The 16,744-nt window shown below is 37.7% G+C and overlaps 3 protein-coding genes across 3 annotated transcripts; 1 reads left to right on the top strand and 2 right to left on the bottom strand.

The window, feature by feature from the left end:
• Nucleotides 1-213: 213 nt before the first annotated feature.
• LOTGIDRAFT_132324 (hypothetical protein) lies at nt 214-3,518 on the top strand (the record flags this gene model as incomplete). Its single annotated transcript, XM_009066729.1, has 9 exons — nt 214-330; nt 559-621; nt 806-902; nt 1,284-1,409; nt 1,665-1,759; nt 2,025-2,139; nt 2,449-2,546; nt 3,051-3,124; nt 3,464-3,518. Coding segments are annotated over 9 exons (840 nt in total), but the record flags the coding sequence as incomplete, so codon positions are not given.
• A 4,306-nt stretch (nt 3,519-7,824) lies between these two features.
• LOTGIDRAFT_132347 (hypothetical protein) lies at nt 7,825-13,027 on the bottom strand (the record flags this gene model as incomplete). Its single annotated transcript, XM_009066728.1, has 10 exons — nt 7,825-8,035; nt 8,236-8,401; nt 8,622-8,766; nt 9,025-9,175; nt 9,350-9,461; nt 9,573-9,732; nt 10,049-10,233; nt 10,549-10,747; nt 12,211-12,438; nt 12,782-13,027. 10 exons carry the CDS (start codon nt 13,025-13,027, stop codon nt 7,825-7,827), a joined length of 1,803 nt encoding a protein of 600 aa, XP_009064976.1.
• A 1,011-nt stretch (nt 13,028-14,038) lies between these two features.
• Nucleotides 14,039-16,484, bottom strand: LOTGIDRAFT_196777 (hypothetical protein). The gene is made up of 4 exons (XM_009066727.1): nt 16,253-16,484; nt 15,910-16,059; nt 15,527-15,630; nt 14,039-15,005 (listed from the first exon to the last, which is right to left on the bottom strand). Exons 1-4 carry the CDS (start codon nt 16,383-16,385, stop codon nt 14,931-14,933), a joined length of 462 nt encoding a protein of 153 aa, XP_009064975.1. The 5' UTR covers nt 16,386-16,484; the 3' UTR covers nt 14,039-14,930.
• Nucleotides 16,485-16,744: the final 260 nt, after the last annotated feature.

Below are 16,744 nucleotides of genomic sequence, written 5' to 3'. Positions count from 1 at the left end.
CCAATAATCCATTTACTGTGAAAAGAGCATCAGATATCTATTATATGCTATTTGTAACAAATATGAACAAGTTTATTCACATGTTATAGTAGAAAATTTGGAACAGATTTAAATTTATAAGCCACAATGTTTTGATTATTTTATATTTTAGTTTCATCTGAGAATTTGAATGGTAGTGGCTCCTCATTTTGGAATTACGGTACCAGCCCGATTGATAATACCCATCTTCTTAGTAAATATCAATACCAAGTTTCAACACGATCTCCTCAGTCACCATCTGCTAAAAATAGTTTAACTGATATCACGTCTAATTCTGGTACAGAAGAGGTAGTTTTGCTGTTGATTTATTTTTTTTGTCAATCAGAAATTTTTCATTGTCTGTGAATATCAGACCACAAAGTTAAACTAAAAAAGGCCTGTTTTGTTTGATAGAACTAGAAGGTTAATAAATATGCCTAAGAAACCTGCATCTACAGTAGTGCAGAAAATCCCTTTAAAACAGAGCCTAGTTTTTTCTGACCATTGTTCAGCCCACAACTGTCTATTTTTTATTTCCAGGTTTGGGGTCAGTTTGGAGTTTCTGAAGATGATCTTTATATTTGGACAGAAAAACTGAGAAAGGTAAATAGTTTTATGAACTCTGTCTAATACCTTGACATCTTAAGGCACTTTCCTTGTATCACAGAAATTTTGATGGGATTGTACGCTAGCAAGTACAACTAATCAGAGACCTTGACAGACTGTAAACAATATGGCTGCAATTGTAATTTATTTTGAATGCAACTAGATTGATATTGCATTTCAGTGGATAAGTTTAACAGTCGTATCTAGGCTAGCCCAAGAGATTAAAGACATCAACAAAGCTTTACGGAGAATTGGTTGTGAAGATACACAAATTGGAGGTAATATAGATACATCAAAGACACATACCCATCAAGGACACATACCCATTATAGATACATACCCATTATAGATACATACCCATTATAGATACATACCCATTATAGATACATACTTGTCATAGCAGCGTTTTAGTTGAACACATACTAAGATGACAGATTGATCTGAAAGAGTGCAAGGGGCAGGCATTTCTGCTGCATAGGAAATCTTTCAAGGGAGAATACTCCCATGGCATACATGTTTTCAGACCACAATATTACAAGGTGATCTCTTTCAAAGCATACATTAAGTTTTCAGACCACAATGTAACAAGGGAGATCACTCCCAAAGCCTGCATGTTTTCAGACCACAATGAAATGATATTGTTTATTTTGCTATTATAGAAGTTGGAGTATCAACACTAAAACAGTTGGCGTTAACCAAGGGTAACTTCATCCCAGGATTCAACTCTGTCGTACCCTATCTGGATTTTTCCTCCAATCAGGAATACTTTACTAGGAGAATACTGGGTAAGGATGCATCTTTATTTTATTTAGGGGGGTGGGAATGTCTGTTTGGGGTCATGGTCTTGTACCTATTCTTTAACTTTATGGTACCATGAATGTAATTTGATAAAGTGATTATTAGGAATTAGGGGTTGAAAGCCGACGATGGGCTATCTCTCGCAAGCACTGGCACTTGTATCAGACCGAGCCATTCCACTGTCTCTGTAAGAGAAGAGAATATCATCACTCATTATTTATTGTTCGTAATTGTGTTTCTAGAGCTAGGTAAAGATGGCTGTATGAGTGAATTCTGTTGGAATAGTGGAGGTGATTATGGTAAAAAATGGGGAGAACATCTTCCTACTGATTCTGCTGTAAGTTTCTTTGTATTTTCTTGTGTTTTTTGCTGATATATTAGGGTGTATATCAATAAAATTAAATAACTCTAGATGTCCAGACTCTTATTTCATGCCTCTAGTCTCAAATTCAGTTATATAGTTTCATAAATAAAATCGAAAAATAACCTCTGCCATTTTGATTTGAGGTTTTTCAGCTCAGAAAGTTGATGAATTTAGAGGATTCACAATATTAAAGTATAATTTCATGATGATTATTTCTGATATTATATTTTTTTGATAGATTGTAATGCATCTACTATGTACGTACATGGATTCTCGACTTCCTGCCCAGCCTAGATTTCCTGATGGTAAAACATTCACCAGTCAGTATTTCATAAAAACACCAGATAAACCCAGTAAGTTGTGACTGCTTCTCATGTTTATTTGGAACTTGATTGAACCCTTTTAACAACCAGGCTGTGTTATAAGCCACATTATTATTGGTATATTATGTACCGTGGCCCCAAAAAAATGATGACTTGATCAATTGAGCATCCCATTAAGCGTCCATTTTCAATTGTCCCCACAAAACCTCAAGGAAAATATTTAAACCTTTGAACCCGGTGTTAATGAATTAAATTGTCATATACCCTGAACTCTGAAGTAATATAATATATAACAATAGAGATATATAGTTTATTATATGATGTATATTATTATTATAGATCTAAGTAAGAAAGACAATTTATTATTACATCAGACTAGTATAAATCCTCCATGTTATCAAGTTGTAGTTGGTGAGAATATCTTCACTCTACCAAAAGTAAGTATTGCCTTGTCTGTATACTGTATAATTGTGAGTGGAATGCGCAGGTTTATATAATGCGCACCCCTTCTTACCTTACTCTTACTCAAGTGGTAGTTGGTGTAGTAAGAACATGCATTCTCTCTGATGCTGAGTACTGTATAATTGCAAATCCAATGCGCAGGCATATATAATGCGCACCCCTTCTTACTTTACTCTCAAGTATATCTGGGAAATCTGGAATAACAATATTAACCCTGACCTGAAGTTAACCCCCATTTCCAAATCTAGTTGTCTCTATGAGGAATGTATATCTGATGTTGGATACTGTATAGTTACGCGTGTAGTGCGTAGGCATATAATGCGCACCCCTTCTTACACTCAAGTAAATCTTGGAAAATAATATGAACCCTGTACAGAGCTAACCCCCCATTTCAAAACTAGTTGTCCTGATGATGATTGTATATCTGAAACATCTGACTGTAGCAATGTAGTATTAATATTATGTTTCCTATATTTTAGGGTCGTAATAACATGTTTCAAGCTCTATTACTATTTCTGTATCATGTTAAACACAAACAGGACGGCATGCTAGGGTAAGTGGAAGCTTTCTCTAATATTACATGACAGCTCTTTACAGTGGGAGGAGATTAGGGTGGTTGAAATAACAAGTTACTATAACAGAAGGCACTACACAGGGTTGAGCGAGACTTTAGTGCTTAGTAAATCAGGTGATTTGGGTGAAATTTGTTACCAGTAGAATGAGTATGGGCTACAAATGAACAGATAAACAAATTTATGATCTGAAATTGTGGGTGTATAAAATATCATCAGCTTGGTAATAAAATCGTAATGTCAATAAATCCCAAGTTATCACACGAATATTTTTCAAGCTTTTTGCCTCTTCCTTCATTATCATAATTTTTATTTTTCAGTCGTATAAATCTAGGATTGTCTGGTATCAACCTTTTGTGGATTTTTGATAATTAAACATCACTTTATAACCAACAAACTAATCTAACTAATTAGAAATATTAAAACAGAACCTGAATCATGGTGTTACTCAGAGTTTCATGCTATGTGATCTTCAGATAACTGATGATTAATTAGTCAGAATGATTCAGTTGAAATTACCAGTGAATATTTTTAGATTTAACAGTAAATGTGAGATAACAACACACTTGATATAAGAATATGAGAATATTTAAACCACATTGATTGCCAGTTTGAAATGAATTTTATTTTAAATAAAATATCTTGAACATTATTACTTTTTATTTTTTGACAGACACAGCCGGCAAGGGTGGCCTAGTATTCAATACTAATCTACATCTTGTACAGTCAAAATCTGCTCTGGCAACACTTTTACATCAAGGTTTTGAATTGCTTGTACTATGCTCCCTACATTTTCAGTATGTAATGGAATTGATTCTGAGAAAAATGTCTTTAACATTAGGGATTTCTTTAGGCATGTCGACTGGAGCTAGGGTGGCCTGGCATTCAGCACATCTTGTACAGTCAAAATCTGTTCTGGCGACACACTTTTAAATCCGGGATGGTTCGATTCTCGTACAGAATTAATCGCAGACAACGCTTCAAATTCAGAACTGCATTCGTAATCCTCTGGTGGTCTTCGTTTCGACGATGGAAATGGATTCACAAAGTTTATTCTCTCCAAAGTTTTTTGCAAGGGACGATCGTGAAGAATCAAACTTCTCGATTTCACCGCTTTAAAGTTTTTGGGTTTTTTCGATGCCGGTACTGTAATGTCGGATAATGGTTCTTTTCTGTGCGCGCCAAGTTTATCAGAATAAGATTTTGTGTCCAAACTTTTAACAGTTCGTAAGCTATTAACGATTAGTTTCTTATCGATGGATAACGGCTCAACTTTGTAAATATCCAATTTTTGTAATTTTTGGTTTGATTTCGTAGCGTATATGGGTGGAACGTAACCATGGCGAAGATAGACGGAGTTCCTCATGACGGTATTTGTAGCTTGGGCGTATATTTCTCGTGGTGTATTGGTCGGTTGTTCTAAATAAAATAAATAGTTGTTACTTGGTGTTCTGAAAAAATAAGAGAGCTCTTTTAAATTTGGCATTATGAGATGCTGAGATAATAAATGCTGTTGCCAAAGGATAACGATTTATGTTCACAAGAATCCTGTCTACCAGTTGGTCCTTGATGAAACCTCTCTTGACATTGATCTTTCCTGGATTAACTCTTTTTCTATCCTACCTTTATTTGGTTCCAAAATGTTCATGTTCCAAAAAGTTTCAGTATTCTTATCTATATATTCCTTTATACACGTACTTTGAATTTAAATTCCTGGATGTATACTATAATGCCCTATCCACAGAACTATCTAAACACTATACAAGCCTATCGTCAATGCCGCAGTACAATCCTAAACTGTGCCAAGCCCTTCCAATCTTCGCCCGTTTAATTGCTATAGTTAACATGTTTACTGGTAAAAATAGCATATTGTCTAATCCGGATTATATGGGAGAGAAATCAAGTTAATCCAGATTAAGAATGTTGGTAATCTTATGTCAAGTGGTCCCAAACCCAGTTCCCCCAGGCGTGATATACGATGTTCTATCAGTGACGGTAGTACGATATCAATTCTGAGGGGCTGGGTAGGACCAGCACATTCGTTTATTACGCCATAGGCAAAATTAAGGAGAACTTATATATGTCTATGGCTTGGACGAAGTTTTCAGTTAGAAATATTAAAAGTTACTCAGATTTTCAGGACCCTTGTGCACGAGAGATACATTATAATGGGCCAAAGTGACTTCATATGACGACTTTGATCAAATTGTTAAAAATCAAACCTGAAATTGGATTGCTATTATCAAAAGTGTTATGGTTAGGTAGCAATCTGAATGGAAGATCAATATGGAAAGACTTACTTCAACTGACGAGGTATTCTATCAAGCGACCTGTAATGTAACATCGTGTCTCTATCTCGATCATTCTGTAGTTTTTCTAGAAAGCGAGTAGAACGTCCTAGAGATGTTTTATGCTGGAGAGGTCTGTGACTGTGACTGGTCAGGACGTAGTCTTTCACTGGTGCTCCCCTGGTATCTGGGGTCGGGACGAGATCTGCCACCCAGCGGAGTTTGTTATGAGGCATTTTGGACCATTTAAATTAATGAAATCACTGTTGATTTGTTTAATTTCAGAAATCACTCAAAGAGTTTTAATTCAAGTCTCTCGTTGCCAACCACTTTTCTGGCAGAACGAGAAACTTTTGACGACTGTATCTAGTTTAGCTTTATCCAAAACACAAAGGTAAAAATTCACGTCTCCATAGAATAAAACCGTTTCAATCGACACTGACAATTACGGAAATAAAACAAACGAGATTAAGTTTCCCGAACTATTGATCTAAAATCTAAATTCTTCGACACGAAAATAGGCGTATTGACAGCAGTAAAAAATAAGCCCTGATAAATCAGTTCAAAACATTAATCTAAACTTAAAATTCACAAACACCGACTTCAATATTTCAGAAACACCACAATAGTTAATCATAGATTGTTGTTCAATCTATTGATCCAAAAACAAAATTAACAGACACAACCAAAAGTGAAATATAATAAAGCCAGATAGTTGTAACTGTTATTAAATATTCTGTTTGATTTATTGTGATCGAACTCAATCAATATCGATTGTTAGTTTAAAACATTTGATCTATTGAACCTTCTTAGAGTCTAGTCCGAGTGTCCGACATTTTTGTTAGTCCTTTCAATCAAAAGGCTAGAGATATTCAAATTATCTTAATTGTTCCATCCGGATATCCGGAGTAAAGAATTTTAGTCAATCAAAACGACCCTTTCAATTGAGAGGCAGTGGCGGAGCCAGGTTAACGTCCGAGGGGGGGGGGGGGGGGGTAATTTCTAACCTAGTTTTGAGATTTAACTAAAAGAATTACGATTAAGAAAAACTTGCTTTCGGGGCTGCGAGGGGGGTGTGGGGGCTGCCCCCTTTGCCCCCTCTGGCTCCGCCACTGTTGAGAGGGGTGGCTCATTTACAGAACTCCTATTTATTTCTCGAGTTTAGTGTGTATGTTACAAGGTGCAGAAAAGTAGGACTTAAAACTCATTTCATTTTCGTGTGTATGTTCATAATTACAAAACAAAATATATGATTGGTCAGTTTTGAAAATCATGTGATATCACGAACTATTAATGTATTACCTCAGTCCGTTATACGAGGGCAATATGGAATCCCCGATTTTTCTAAACACGAAACAAGCAATGCTTTAATTCTCCAAAGCTTTGTATATTCCTATCCTATGCTAAAACGCTTCAAATCACTGTACATCGTTCCCTAAAAGTCTCTCGTTTCGGACTGTAGGACATTACCAAACACTAAGTACATTGTTGACAGAATGTTTTGTGGTAGATTTTCAATAGATAGGTCATTACTCACCTATTATTTCTATGTACTAGTCATATATTGCTCCATAATCATACAAACTGGTTTTCATTGTGATCATTAATAGTGGGATTTGACTGTTTAAACGGGAAGGATAGTCGCGAATTTGTCAAGTAGCCCCCAAGCCAGTTAAAGTCGCCCCAAGCCAGTTAAAGTCGCGGATTTTGACAGCGGTATTTTACGTTAAAGGGACAAGATAGTCGTGTATTTGACTATGGGCTATGGCCGTTAAAGCTGAGGGAAAGTCGCAAATTTAGCCTGCAGTAGCCCATTTGGTTCTTCAATTTATAATGAATCGATAAAATTTGCGCATACTCCGGAAACGTCTCCGTCTATTAACCCCTTCCGCCGTTAACTGCTGCCGTAAAATCGTCGCGGAAAGATTAATACCCTTCAGGAGTGACAGGTTTTGACTCACGATGACGGAAATGAGATGCGTTTATTGGATGTAACGATAATTTCAGATGAGCTGTTGGTCCTCGTCCTGCCTGTTCTTCAGGACAAAGGTGCGTCAACATTTTGCACTTCCATCTTTCTCCTCAGGATGTAGCTTCCTCATACTCAATGATCGCAGACCTGAAATGGATGGTAGAAGTTTGGAATAATCGATTAGCACAATGGTATCATGAAGAGGATTTGACAAGGGCGAACACCTCCATTCTCCGATGGGGCTCATTCCTTCAAAAACAAACCATGCTCCGTACGTGCATTCATGAGCATGTTGGAAGGAGAAAAACTGGTCATATTTGCACAATTTACACCGAGATCATGTAATAGCAAAATCATTGGTTGAATTATTATCCCCCCCCCTCCGATTTGCCCCCTTTCATTCCACACACATTGTTCTTCACTACTGTATTATCAACCTACCAGCTACAGCGCTCTGGAAACCAGCATTATAATCAGTAGCGACTTCATTAGAAACATAATTATCTCGTACATCTTTATACTCGTCGTTTTTACCAGGACCACCCACCAGTCCACCATAGAGTGTGTGGGTACTAGGTTCTGGTCGATTCACTTCCTCTGGAGAGCAGGGAGCTGGTGGCCATGGACAGGAACTGCAACAGAAACGTCGTATATTGGAAATTTAGCCCCCATTTCAAAATATTGCTATATGAAGAGAATTGTATATCCGAAAAACGTATCGGCAGCAGCCGCTGCGCCTACGGGGGTACATCAGAGGGAACCGTATAGACCTTTTGGTTGTAAACTTTAGATAAGCCCTTAAAACCTTCTTGTGCCTATCTAAACAACTTACGCCGCTCTATGATGTGGATGAGTTGGATATTTATCACCGACTCCAATCACATAACTGAATCCTGTATCACCTAGAGCATAGTGAATCTGACCCATTGCCCAATCTCGATATTTCTTTTCGTTTATTCCCACTTCCGCTGCCATTAAAGCCACCATCGCCATATTGGCTGAAAAATGAAGAAGAAACAAAGATAATCTCTAGAAAACGGGTAGTCATAGGTTGGCAAATGCCAAAGAAAATACGTGAATTGTGCAACGAGGGGAACTTTGCCAGAACGATGACAATACGCCTGGACTAGTCTTTATCAAATCGGGAACTCACGGAAACTAACGAACATTGGCGAAGGTTGTATCGAATGTGGAAATCGGTAATCTATCAATGCCTACCTGAATATCTCAAGGAACCCCACTGTGATCTCCAAGCCAGGCCTTTAGGTGTGTAAGGTACAGAACCACCAGGCATCCAGTCCGCCATTGTGTCTATCACAGCTTGTTTATATATATCTTTCTTCGTCAGTTTATATAATAGTACCTACATGATAATAATCATTGATTTATGATGATGTTGATGATGTTGTTGATGATGGTGATGATGTTGTTGTTGTCGATGCAACGAGCCCATGACGCATTCCATGTATACTCTTTGAATGATGTTGGCGAGTAAAACGAAGATGATTATGTTGATGGAGCTGTTGACGATCTTCCAATAGGAAAGCCAAAACTTAAAACTCAGTCGCAGAGTACCAAGAGTAGTACCAAGTTTCAGGACTTATCAAAGATTATATCTTACTTGATTCAAAGGTGTTGTATCGTCCCAAGACAGACCCCAGGCAGGACCAGGTTGAAACAGTTTCTCGGCTTCAGTAAGGTATTTAGTCTCATTGGTGATCATATACATCCACAAGGCTGACCAACAAAGCTCATCGGTGGTGTTACCCGACCTGAAGCAACGAAAGAGTTGACTTACAGTGTTTCTGAATCATAAGGTGAGGGTCGAGAAGGGCCAGATGAATTGGCAGGTTCGGCTCACTGGCCTTTCTTCCCTTCTATAAAATGAGAAATTTGAGAGACGGAGGCAAAGCATGGCCAGTCACAGTTCAGCCTACCATACTTACTTGTAAAAGCCGACGGCAGCTGTTATCGTATCAGTATAAACTCCTTGATATTTCATACCAAATTCATACAGTTCTGTAGCATGTTGTTTTAATGTGGCTGCATATTTAGGATCTAAAACATTGAAAAAAGGAAGCTTTTAGTGGTCAGACTGATTGTTGAAGTAGAACTACATCCTACTTCCACCACCCGAAGTACCCGACATCCTCAGCAGAACACACCTACCTTTATCTTTGAACGCAAGGTAACCAGCGGCAAAAGCAGCACAGGTTTCACCAGCTACATCACTTCCTGGATGACTAGCGTCGATCTTATATGACGGTCTGGCCATGTCCATATCCTCTGGTCGACCCCAGAAGTTGTGATCCGCTTTACCATCTCCAACCTACAAAGTGAAATATTCCGATAAACATGGTCAGATCCTCTAAGTATTGGGCGTAGCGTGATTATCGACTCCATTGGGAATGGTTTCGTGATTTTCATAGCTCTGAAAAGGGAATTGGAACCGTTTTCTACTCTCCTAATGATAATGTATCATCTTTCTCAACAGCTATATAGCTCAACTCGCTACAGTTTTCTGTGGTCAGAATGAATCGACCAGAAGAGGAAAATAAGCTTTGTATGAAATATGGGTGAGTGTGTAATACAAACCACTAAACGCCCCAAACCACATCTGCAACCCACTAAAGAAGTATTGTTACCTGTACGTATAGCTCGTTGGTGTTGTTATGAGCTTTGATAAAATAATCCAATGGCCATTTAATACAGGAGTACATATGATCCAATTGTCTACTGGTTTGGTAGGCGTCTTTCCATTGTAACAAACCCATGGTTAAAATAGCTGTGGAGTACGCCATGGGGAATCCAAACTTCACATGGTCACCGGCTACAAAATTTCATTCGTTTAAATATTTGCTTTACTTGCTGATAAAGCTACTTTTCAGTTTATTTGTATCACTTGATAAAATGCATGCGTGCGACGCAGGGTTTGTCCGGTCCGAAACAGACTCCTTCCAGAACCGTAAATTTATTATGAAGTTGCTGTTGACCTCTGTTAACCGGCTTATTATGAACTAGTAAATTGCCAAGCCAACTGAAATTAAGCAGCTTTGTGCTCCCGAGAGTGAACCTTCGAACAACCCGTAAATTGCCATTAAGTTTAACTCGATCCCCATGAGCCGGCTTGAATCGCTATTCTTACCGTCGTACCATCCTCCAGTAAGATCTAATCCCACATCAGAACCATCTTCTAGACCAGAATCACCTCTCCATGGTATTCTATTGTTGCCTGGTAACTTGCCAGATCTCTGGGCCTCGTAGAATAATATAGACTTCCTCAATATATCGTCATAGTTGTACTTGGTACAGTTCTGGGTTGCTGAAACATAGTATTCATATTTCTATCTGTTGAGAACATCCGGATTCCCATGCTTACACTTCAAGGTCGAGATGTGGAATACTATACTTTGTCTTAGACAGTGGATAGTATAAAAGAAATACACACGGAATAAGAATCTAGTCCTTTGGATTGGACAACCAACTGCGTACCACAAAGATTTTGAAAAAGAGCGAACAAGGTCGCAGTCCTGGAAAATTTTCCCACTGCAACCGTTGTTCGACAATATAAAAGTGCTCTTCTTCAATAACCCCGCAAAATGCATAAAAGTAGGGCGTAAAACTCCATTTAATTTAAAGATACTCACTGTCATTGAGATAAGGGAAGGTATGGTTGTCGACTAGGCCAAGATCTTGCAATACAGCTGTAGCAGAAGGCGCACCACTACCAGGTAAGTAACTAGCTGTGAATGTCAGTTTGAGCGTCTCCCCACTGTGGAACAGACCTTTACCTCCTTTATTGACAACCATCCATTCTGTTCCATCTTTCTCCCAGGTTACTGCATCGCCATTTTGTGCCTAAGATAAATACAATGTTAACTCATCTGAACGAAGGTCATACTCATAAAGTAGAGAAGAGGAAGGAACACTAGCGGCGTCATTCCGGCAGGCACACATGCTGACTCATAGCATCTGATAGCTTGTAAAAGTGTTCCAGATTTATTGAGCTGGCAGTGTATTCGATAGAAAAGAGTTCGTGAATCATGGCTTTCAACAGAGTCTGCACATTGATCAAAATCTTTCAAAGTTCAGAATCAGACAATAGTTCCAAGGGTTCCACGAAGTAACGGAAAAAATGCCTATGCTCACGTCTAAGGCTATCACTTCAGAACTGAAAGTCATCTTCACTTCCCATCCGTTAAATGGACCATCGAACTGAAAGCTACCTTCAAATTGTTGTCTATTGGAATAGTCTTTAATGAGTTCCATTGGGGCGTTTGGTTTGATGACAAATCCTCCGGGCGGCGGTGTCACTGAAATGGGTACATGGAGATTATATTTTACAAATAAAGCTGACTTATAGGCATTATTAAGTGTGCCATTATAAAGTTATACAGCTGGATATCTTCAAGATCCCGCGGTTTTTGTTGTCGTGGGACGTTTGCAATTTAATGCCATAGAATATGACGTTTGACGATATAGAATCATGCAATGTGGTGCATCTTTAAGATAACGCATACAACTCATAAGGCAATCCAAACTTCTGGGAGTTCAGCAAGAACGGTAATTTATAAGAACTTCCATAAACAAATAGTAGTACTGTAGCTTACTGTACCTTGACCAGAGATGCCAGGACCTTGTGACTGTGATGGAGCTGAAAAAATAATCAAAGCCAAATTGCTGCAAAGGTCTTGACATGTAAGCCGAGTTTTCGTCTTCAGAAGCAAGCCCGTGATGGAATTGATCCGTTGTCAGAATTGTGCTTCCCTGGTATTTTGGTATCTGGAGACGGAGTAGAATATCTTACGGACTTACTCGTTCCGGTATAGTCAGGACCAAACGTTTGTCGTGTGATGACTGCGGCTGTCATTCCTTCAATATACACAGTAGCAGTTGGTTGTATATCACCCTGGCCATGTCCAATAAAAGTTACACAGAGTTTATCTCCTATGTGTTCTACAGAATTCCATGGCTTGTTCACCAGTATAAACTCTTTACCACCCTGTTTCGTCTCAGCCAAATCTGCCACCCAAACCTAGTGAAGAGCAAATAAAATGAATGGATGGAGTTTCACGCTCTGCTGTTCAGCACCATGTGTTAATGACAATGTACAACGCCATACAGTATGCAATTTTGCCAGGACAGTGACTCTGACAGTGGACAGCCTGCTCATTTTCGATTTCCAACTGTCGAGGGATCTTTGTGGTATACAGCCTGTAGCACACAGGGTCTGGATTTATTGCCCCTATCGACTATATGTAAATGGTTGTCCAGACCTGCATCACTGGCAGAGAGAAACTGTGAACCCTAGAGCTTATCGAGCAAGTCTCTAACTTAAAATAGAGAAAAAACCTCCATGAGGTAGCCTGTCAAGTTACCTCAAGAGTATTCAAAGGCTGGTCGAAAGTAAGATGAGCCCTCCAGGAACTGAGTTCTTGAGTTATCTGAATACAGAATTCACCTTGGAAACCTCCACTCCAGTGGTTACTGACTGTTACTTTCAGTAACTTCTCCACGGCAGCGGTTGTTGCTGTGCCACTTCCGGTAACTGTTTGAGAATTAACAGTAGTTGCTGCGGACGCAGCAGTAATCACCACCAAGTAAAGGACCCAAAGTGTTATCATCTGAAATTGAATGCAAATCAGCCATCCAAAGACTTTCACCCCAGAAATGGATTGTCTCAAAGATTTGAAACGTTGCCTCAGAAGGGCCTTAGTTTGTCAGTATTAAATACACCAAGAACTAACGATACTAACCAAAAAAACGAAACCAGAAATCCGTAACATTTTGACGAAATATTGGTAGCAGCTAATGAACTTTTCATAAAAGTACATCAATCATAAGTGAGTAAGTAATTCATAATGAAATGTGGTATCGGTGTCTTGAAGAGTAAGCACACCCTGTCTGGTGCCACACATTCTATCTCCAATATAAATGATCATTCTACTCAAGAACAAGACGTCGTGCAGCCAAGATTTCATTTCAAAAAGTATTAAATTCCGTCAAGAAGTCTTAAAAATATAATCAGGCCTACCTTTGCTGTCCAATCCAATCTTTATCTATCAAAATCTCCACTTTTTCTGTCTAAATACAGTAAAACCTTATCTTCTAACCTTGTACCATCAGAGATAACGATTCCACTATCTCAGTGGTCAAGGATGGTATATTTTGAGCGAAAGCTATCTCGTCCGTTACATTACAAGTCTTTCTGCTAATGATATAAATAGCTATCTATTACCAAACCTCCTCCATGTTGACGTCAAACAATCAAGGCCAACAGCACCAAGATCAACTGCAAGGGCAACTGTACCAAGACCAAGGTCAATGGCTCCCATTCCAATGTCAACAGCACCAAATCTAAGGTCAACAGCACCAAGTCCAAGGTCAACAGCACCAAAACTAAGGTCAATCGCATCAATGCAAAGAACAATAAGGCAAGGGTCAATGGCACCAAGATAATCAGCATCAGGCAAAGGTCAGCAACATCAATGCCACCAAAGTCAAGGGTACCCATATTAACATAAGCTATGTTGCCGGGTAGCTGTGAAAAGTGAGAGGTGTCTCTCCAAGGCAAGACCCAAAGTGCCAAGCCCCTTAGTAATACGCTACTGGTTGTAATAGAGAACAAACAAAATAATGGGATATAAGATTTATCGACAACATTAGAGGATGAAAATTTTAAAACAGGACAAATCTATTGTCTTATAAACTACAGTCATTTTTTAATTAACAAAATATTCTAATTAAAAATCTCAATAAATTGTAGTCTTTAATGAAAATTCTATCCAAACTTTTTTCATATATCTTAAAAGTCTTCTAAACTTTTTATGTATATCGGGGACATTGATATCATTAATTTGTACCATTCCAATTTTTAATCAGCTGTCTGTGGTTCCTGCAATTCCACTAAAACTAAGCCTTTTATGAAATAGCTATAACAAAGGCCTACGGTTATTATTAGCTGTGTTGGCAATAATGATGTCTCATACAGTTTTAAGCATTTCTTTAATTCACAAACATCTGATAGAAAATTGGAACGATGCAAGTTGATGCTACCACTGCTTCAAATTCATTTTTGTAATTCACCACTGTATTTTAAGATCGACCCTGAATTTCTGTGATTCTATTTAAAAATCTGACAATATACTAGCACTTTATCTGATTAAAAATTCTAAATAAAATAAAATATTATTTACAATAAGAAAACAAACATCATTTTAATCTAAAAATCAAAATCTCCCATCTGAAATTTTTGGAAGTGAGTAGAATTACCTGCAAAAAAATATCTACGGGGGCTCTCGTTCAGGGACTCTGTACGTTTGGGATTCATGGAATCCTCAAATTGGAACAGGGTTCAGAACACTTTCCACATGTGCTGAAAAAATATATTTTTACATATTGAAAATGAAAATATGACGCAAAACTGAATTTGAAAACAGCTTTGAGTCATATCAATCAGAATTAATCTTCAGATTTTGTTTTTAAAAATACACAGGTAAGTACTTCTAGTAATCAGCTGATCAAATCTCAGATTCCCAACTCCTGTTCATTTTTACACAACCAATCATGATAGTCATTCAGTTTGTGGTCTGTAGGCTTCACCTGCAAAGTCAAAGTGAATTGTATTAAGGCATTTTTTGAATTAACTACAAATATAAATTGTAATGAAAGAGTTCTATGTTCCACTTTCTGCTTGAGACAAAGACCCAAAACATGCAGTGTGCAAAGATGGAATTTTGGCAAAGACAACAAAATTTTTAATTGTCGAGGAACAAACTTAGTAAACTCTGTGCTTACAATATTTAAATCATCTACTAGAATTAATGAAGACTGGTAAAGTGCAGCAGTGTGCAATGAAGGAAATTTTGCTAAGAGTAGGATTAGCATACTTTTTATAATCCATTTTAACAGTCAGGGATAAGAACTTAGTAAACTCTACCCTACAGCTACTTTAATAAATGAAGATTAATGAAAGAGTTTGTTTCAGACATCAGGATTAACCTTCATTTTTTTTTCGATTTCTACTTAATAAACTCTGCTTTGCATTTAAATCATCTGCTTGTATTAATGAAGTATAGTTATGCATTGTGCAATGAGGGAAAATGTATGACCAAATAACTTACCTGTCTCCATTCATTAACACAGAAGATTCTGTACGAATCATTCCCATATTTTCCTATGCCATGTAGTTCATTAGGGTACGTCCATTTCTTTGTCAGGTATTCATCTGAAAATGAATGAAAACTTCAATATCAAAATTTGACTTTTCACTACCGAAAACATCACTTACCGCCACATAATGTAAAATTTTGAAAAATCTTTCAGAAGGAAATTCAACATAGAGAGTAGATTTGATTAAATTGCATGAGAACCTGATGTTAGATTTTTATATTGATAATAGATAACTGTATTTGAACTCCATCAGCTGGTATAGGAAATATTAAGTGGACTATCCCTTTAATCTTGGCATTTCTCCAGGAGAAAAACAAAAAAACAACAGTTTTACCTGAAAATCGTATAATGGTTTCTGCTCTTTTTTCATGAAGTCCTAAAGGCTGCATTAATTTGGACATTTTTTCAGCAGATCCATTCCTGGCCGAATCCGCTGTTGGCCAACGATTGAAAAATTTCCATAGTAACGGTATAGCAGCTGTGCCTAGTGATAAATAAACAAACAGAAAGTAAACAAACATGACAACATAATAAGTAAACCAAAAGTTCATTCATCCTAAAACAAAGATTGATTGGATGGCAGGAAGGGGTGAGCATTATATTCACAATCATACATTATTCGGTTCATAATAAATTCAAAATACTGAAAAATAAAATGGCAGAGAATCTCATCTCACCTGTAGTTTTATTTAGAAATATTGTAGCTATTAATAACTTCCACGGATCATGAAACAAACTCTCTTGAATCAAATTAAATGGTGATTTCGGAGGCGTCCATGTTAAGACTTTCTTAAAAACCGGAGACGGCATTTTCGGAGGGGATCCATCAGTTTTAAAATATTTACTTGAGTTCAAAGTTGATTCCTCATTGTCTTGTGTGCCACTTTTCCTTTTTGACTTTTTCTCCCTCATTGGGCTTTTCACAGTTTTGAGTTTTTCACTACTTTTTGGACTTAACGACTCAATTTCCGGATTTTGATTCAATTTTTTTGGACTTTTCACTGTCTTTTTAAGATTGGATGTTTTTGTTTTATTGGGTTTCATGTCACTAGCAACTCTTTCTGAAATGTCCACTATCTGTTTTTTACCACTACTGTGCCTCCCCTTAGCAACTGGGCTTTTTGGGGGACTTTTTGGAGGGGTATCTGAAATAAGGTTTTGTGCTGCTT

The sequence above is a fragment of the Lottia gigantea genome, assembly GCF_000327385.1.
Source record: "Lottia gigantea unplaced genomic scaffold LOTGIsca_79, whole genome shotgun sequence".
Lineage (NCBI taxonomy): Eukaryota > Metazoa > Mollusca > Gastropoda > Lottiidae > Lottia > Lottia gigantea.
Note: the sequence above shows the minus strand (reverse complement) of the source record. Positions and strands in the feature narration are given on the sequence as shown.

What these genes read in the sequence shown, in the direction of transcription:
- LOTGIDRAFT_196777 (XM_009066727.1), bottom strand. Translation starts at nt 16,385, where the DNA reads ATGCCGTCTCCGGTTTTTAAGAAAGTCTTAACATGGACGCCTCCGAAA. An exon ending in AACCATTATACGATTTTCAG is followed by an intron (nt 15,631 to 15,909) that starts GTAAAACTGTTG and finishes ATTCATTTTCAG; the next exon opens with ATGAATACCTGACAAAGAAA. An exon ending in GTGTTAATGAATGGAGACAG is followed by an intron (nt 15,006 to 15,526) that starts GTAAGTTATTTG and finishes TTGACTTTGCAG; the next exon opens with GTGAAGCCTACAGACCACAA.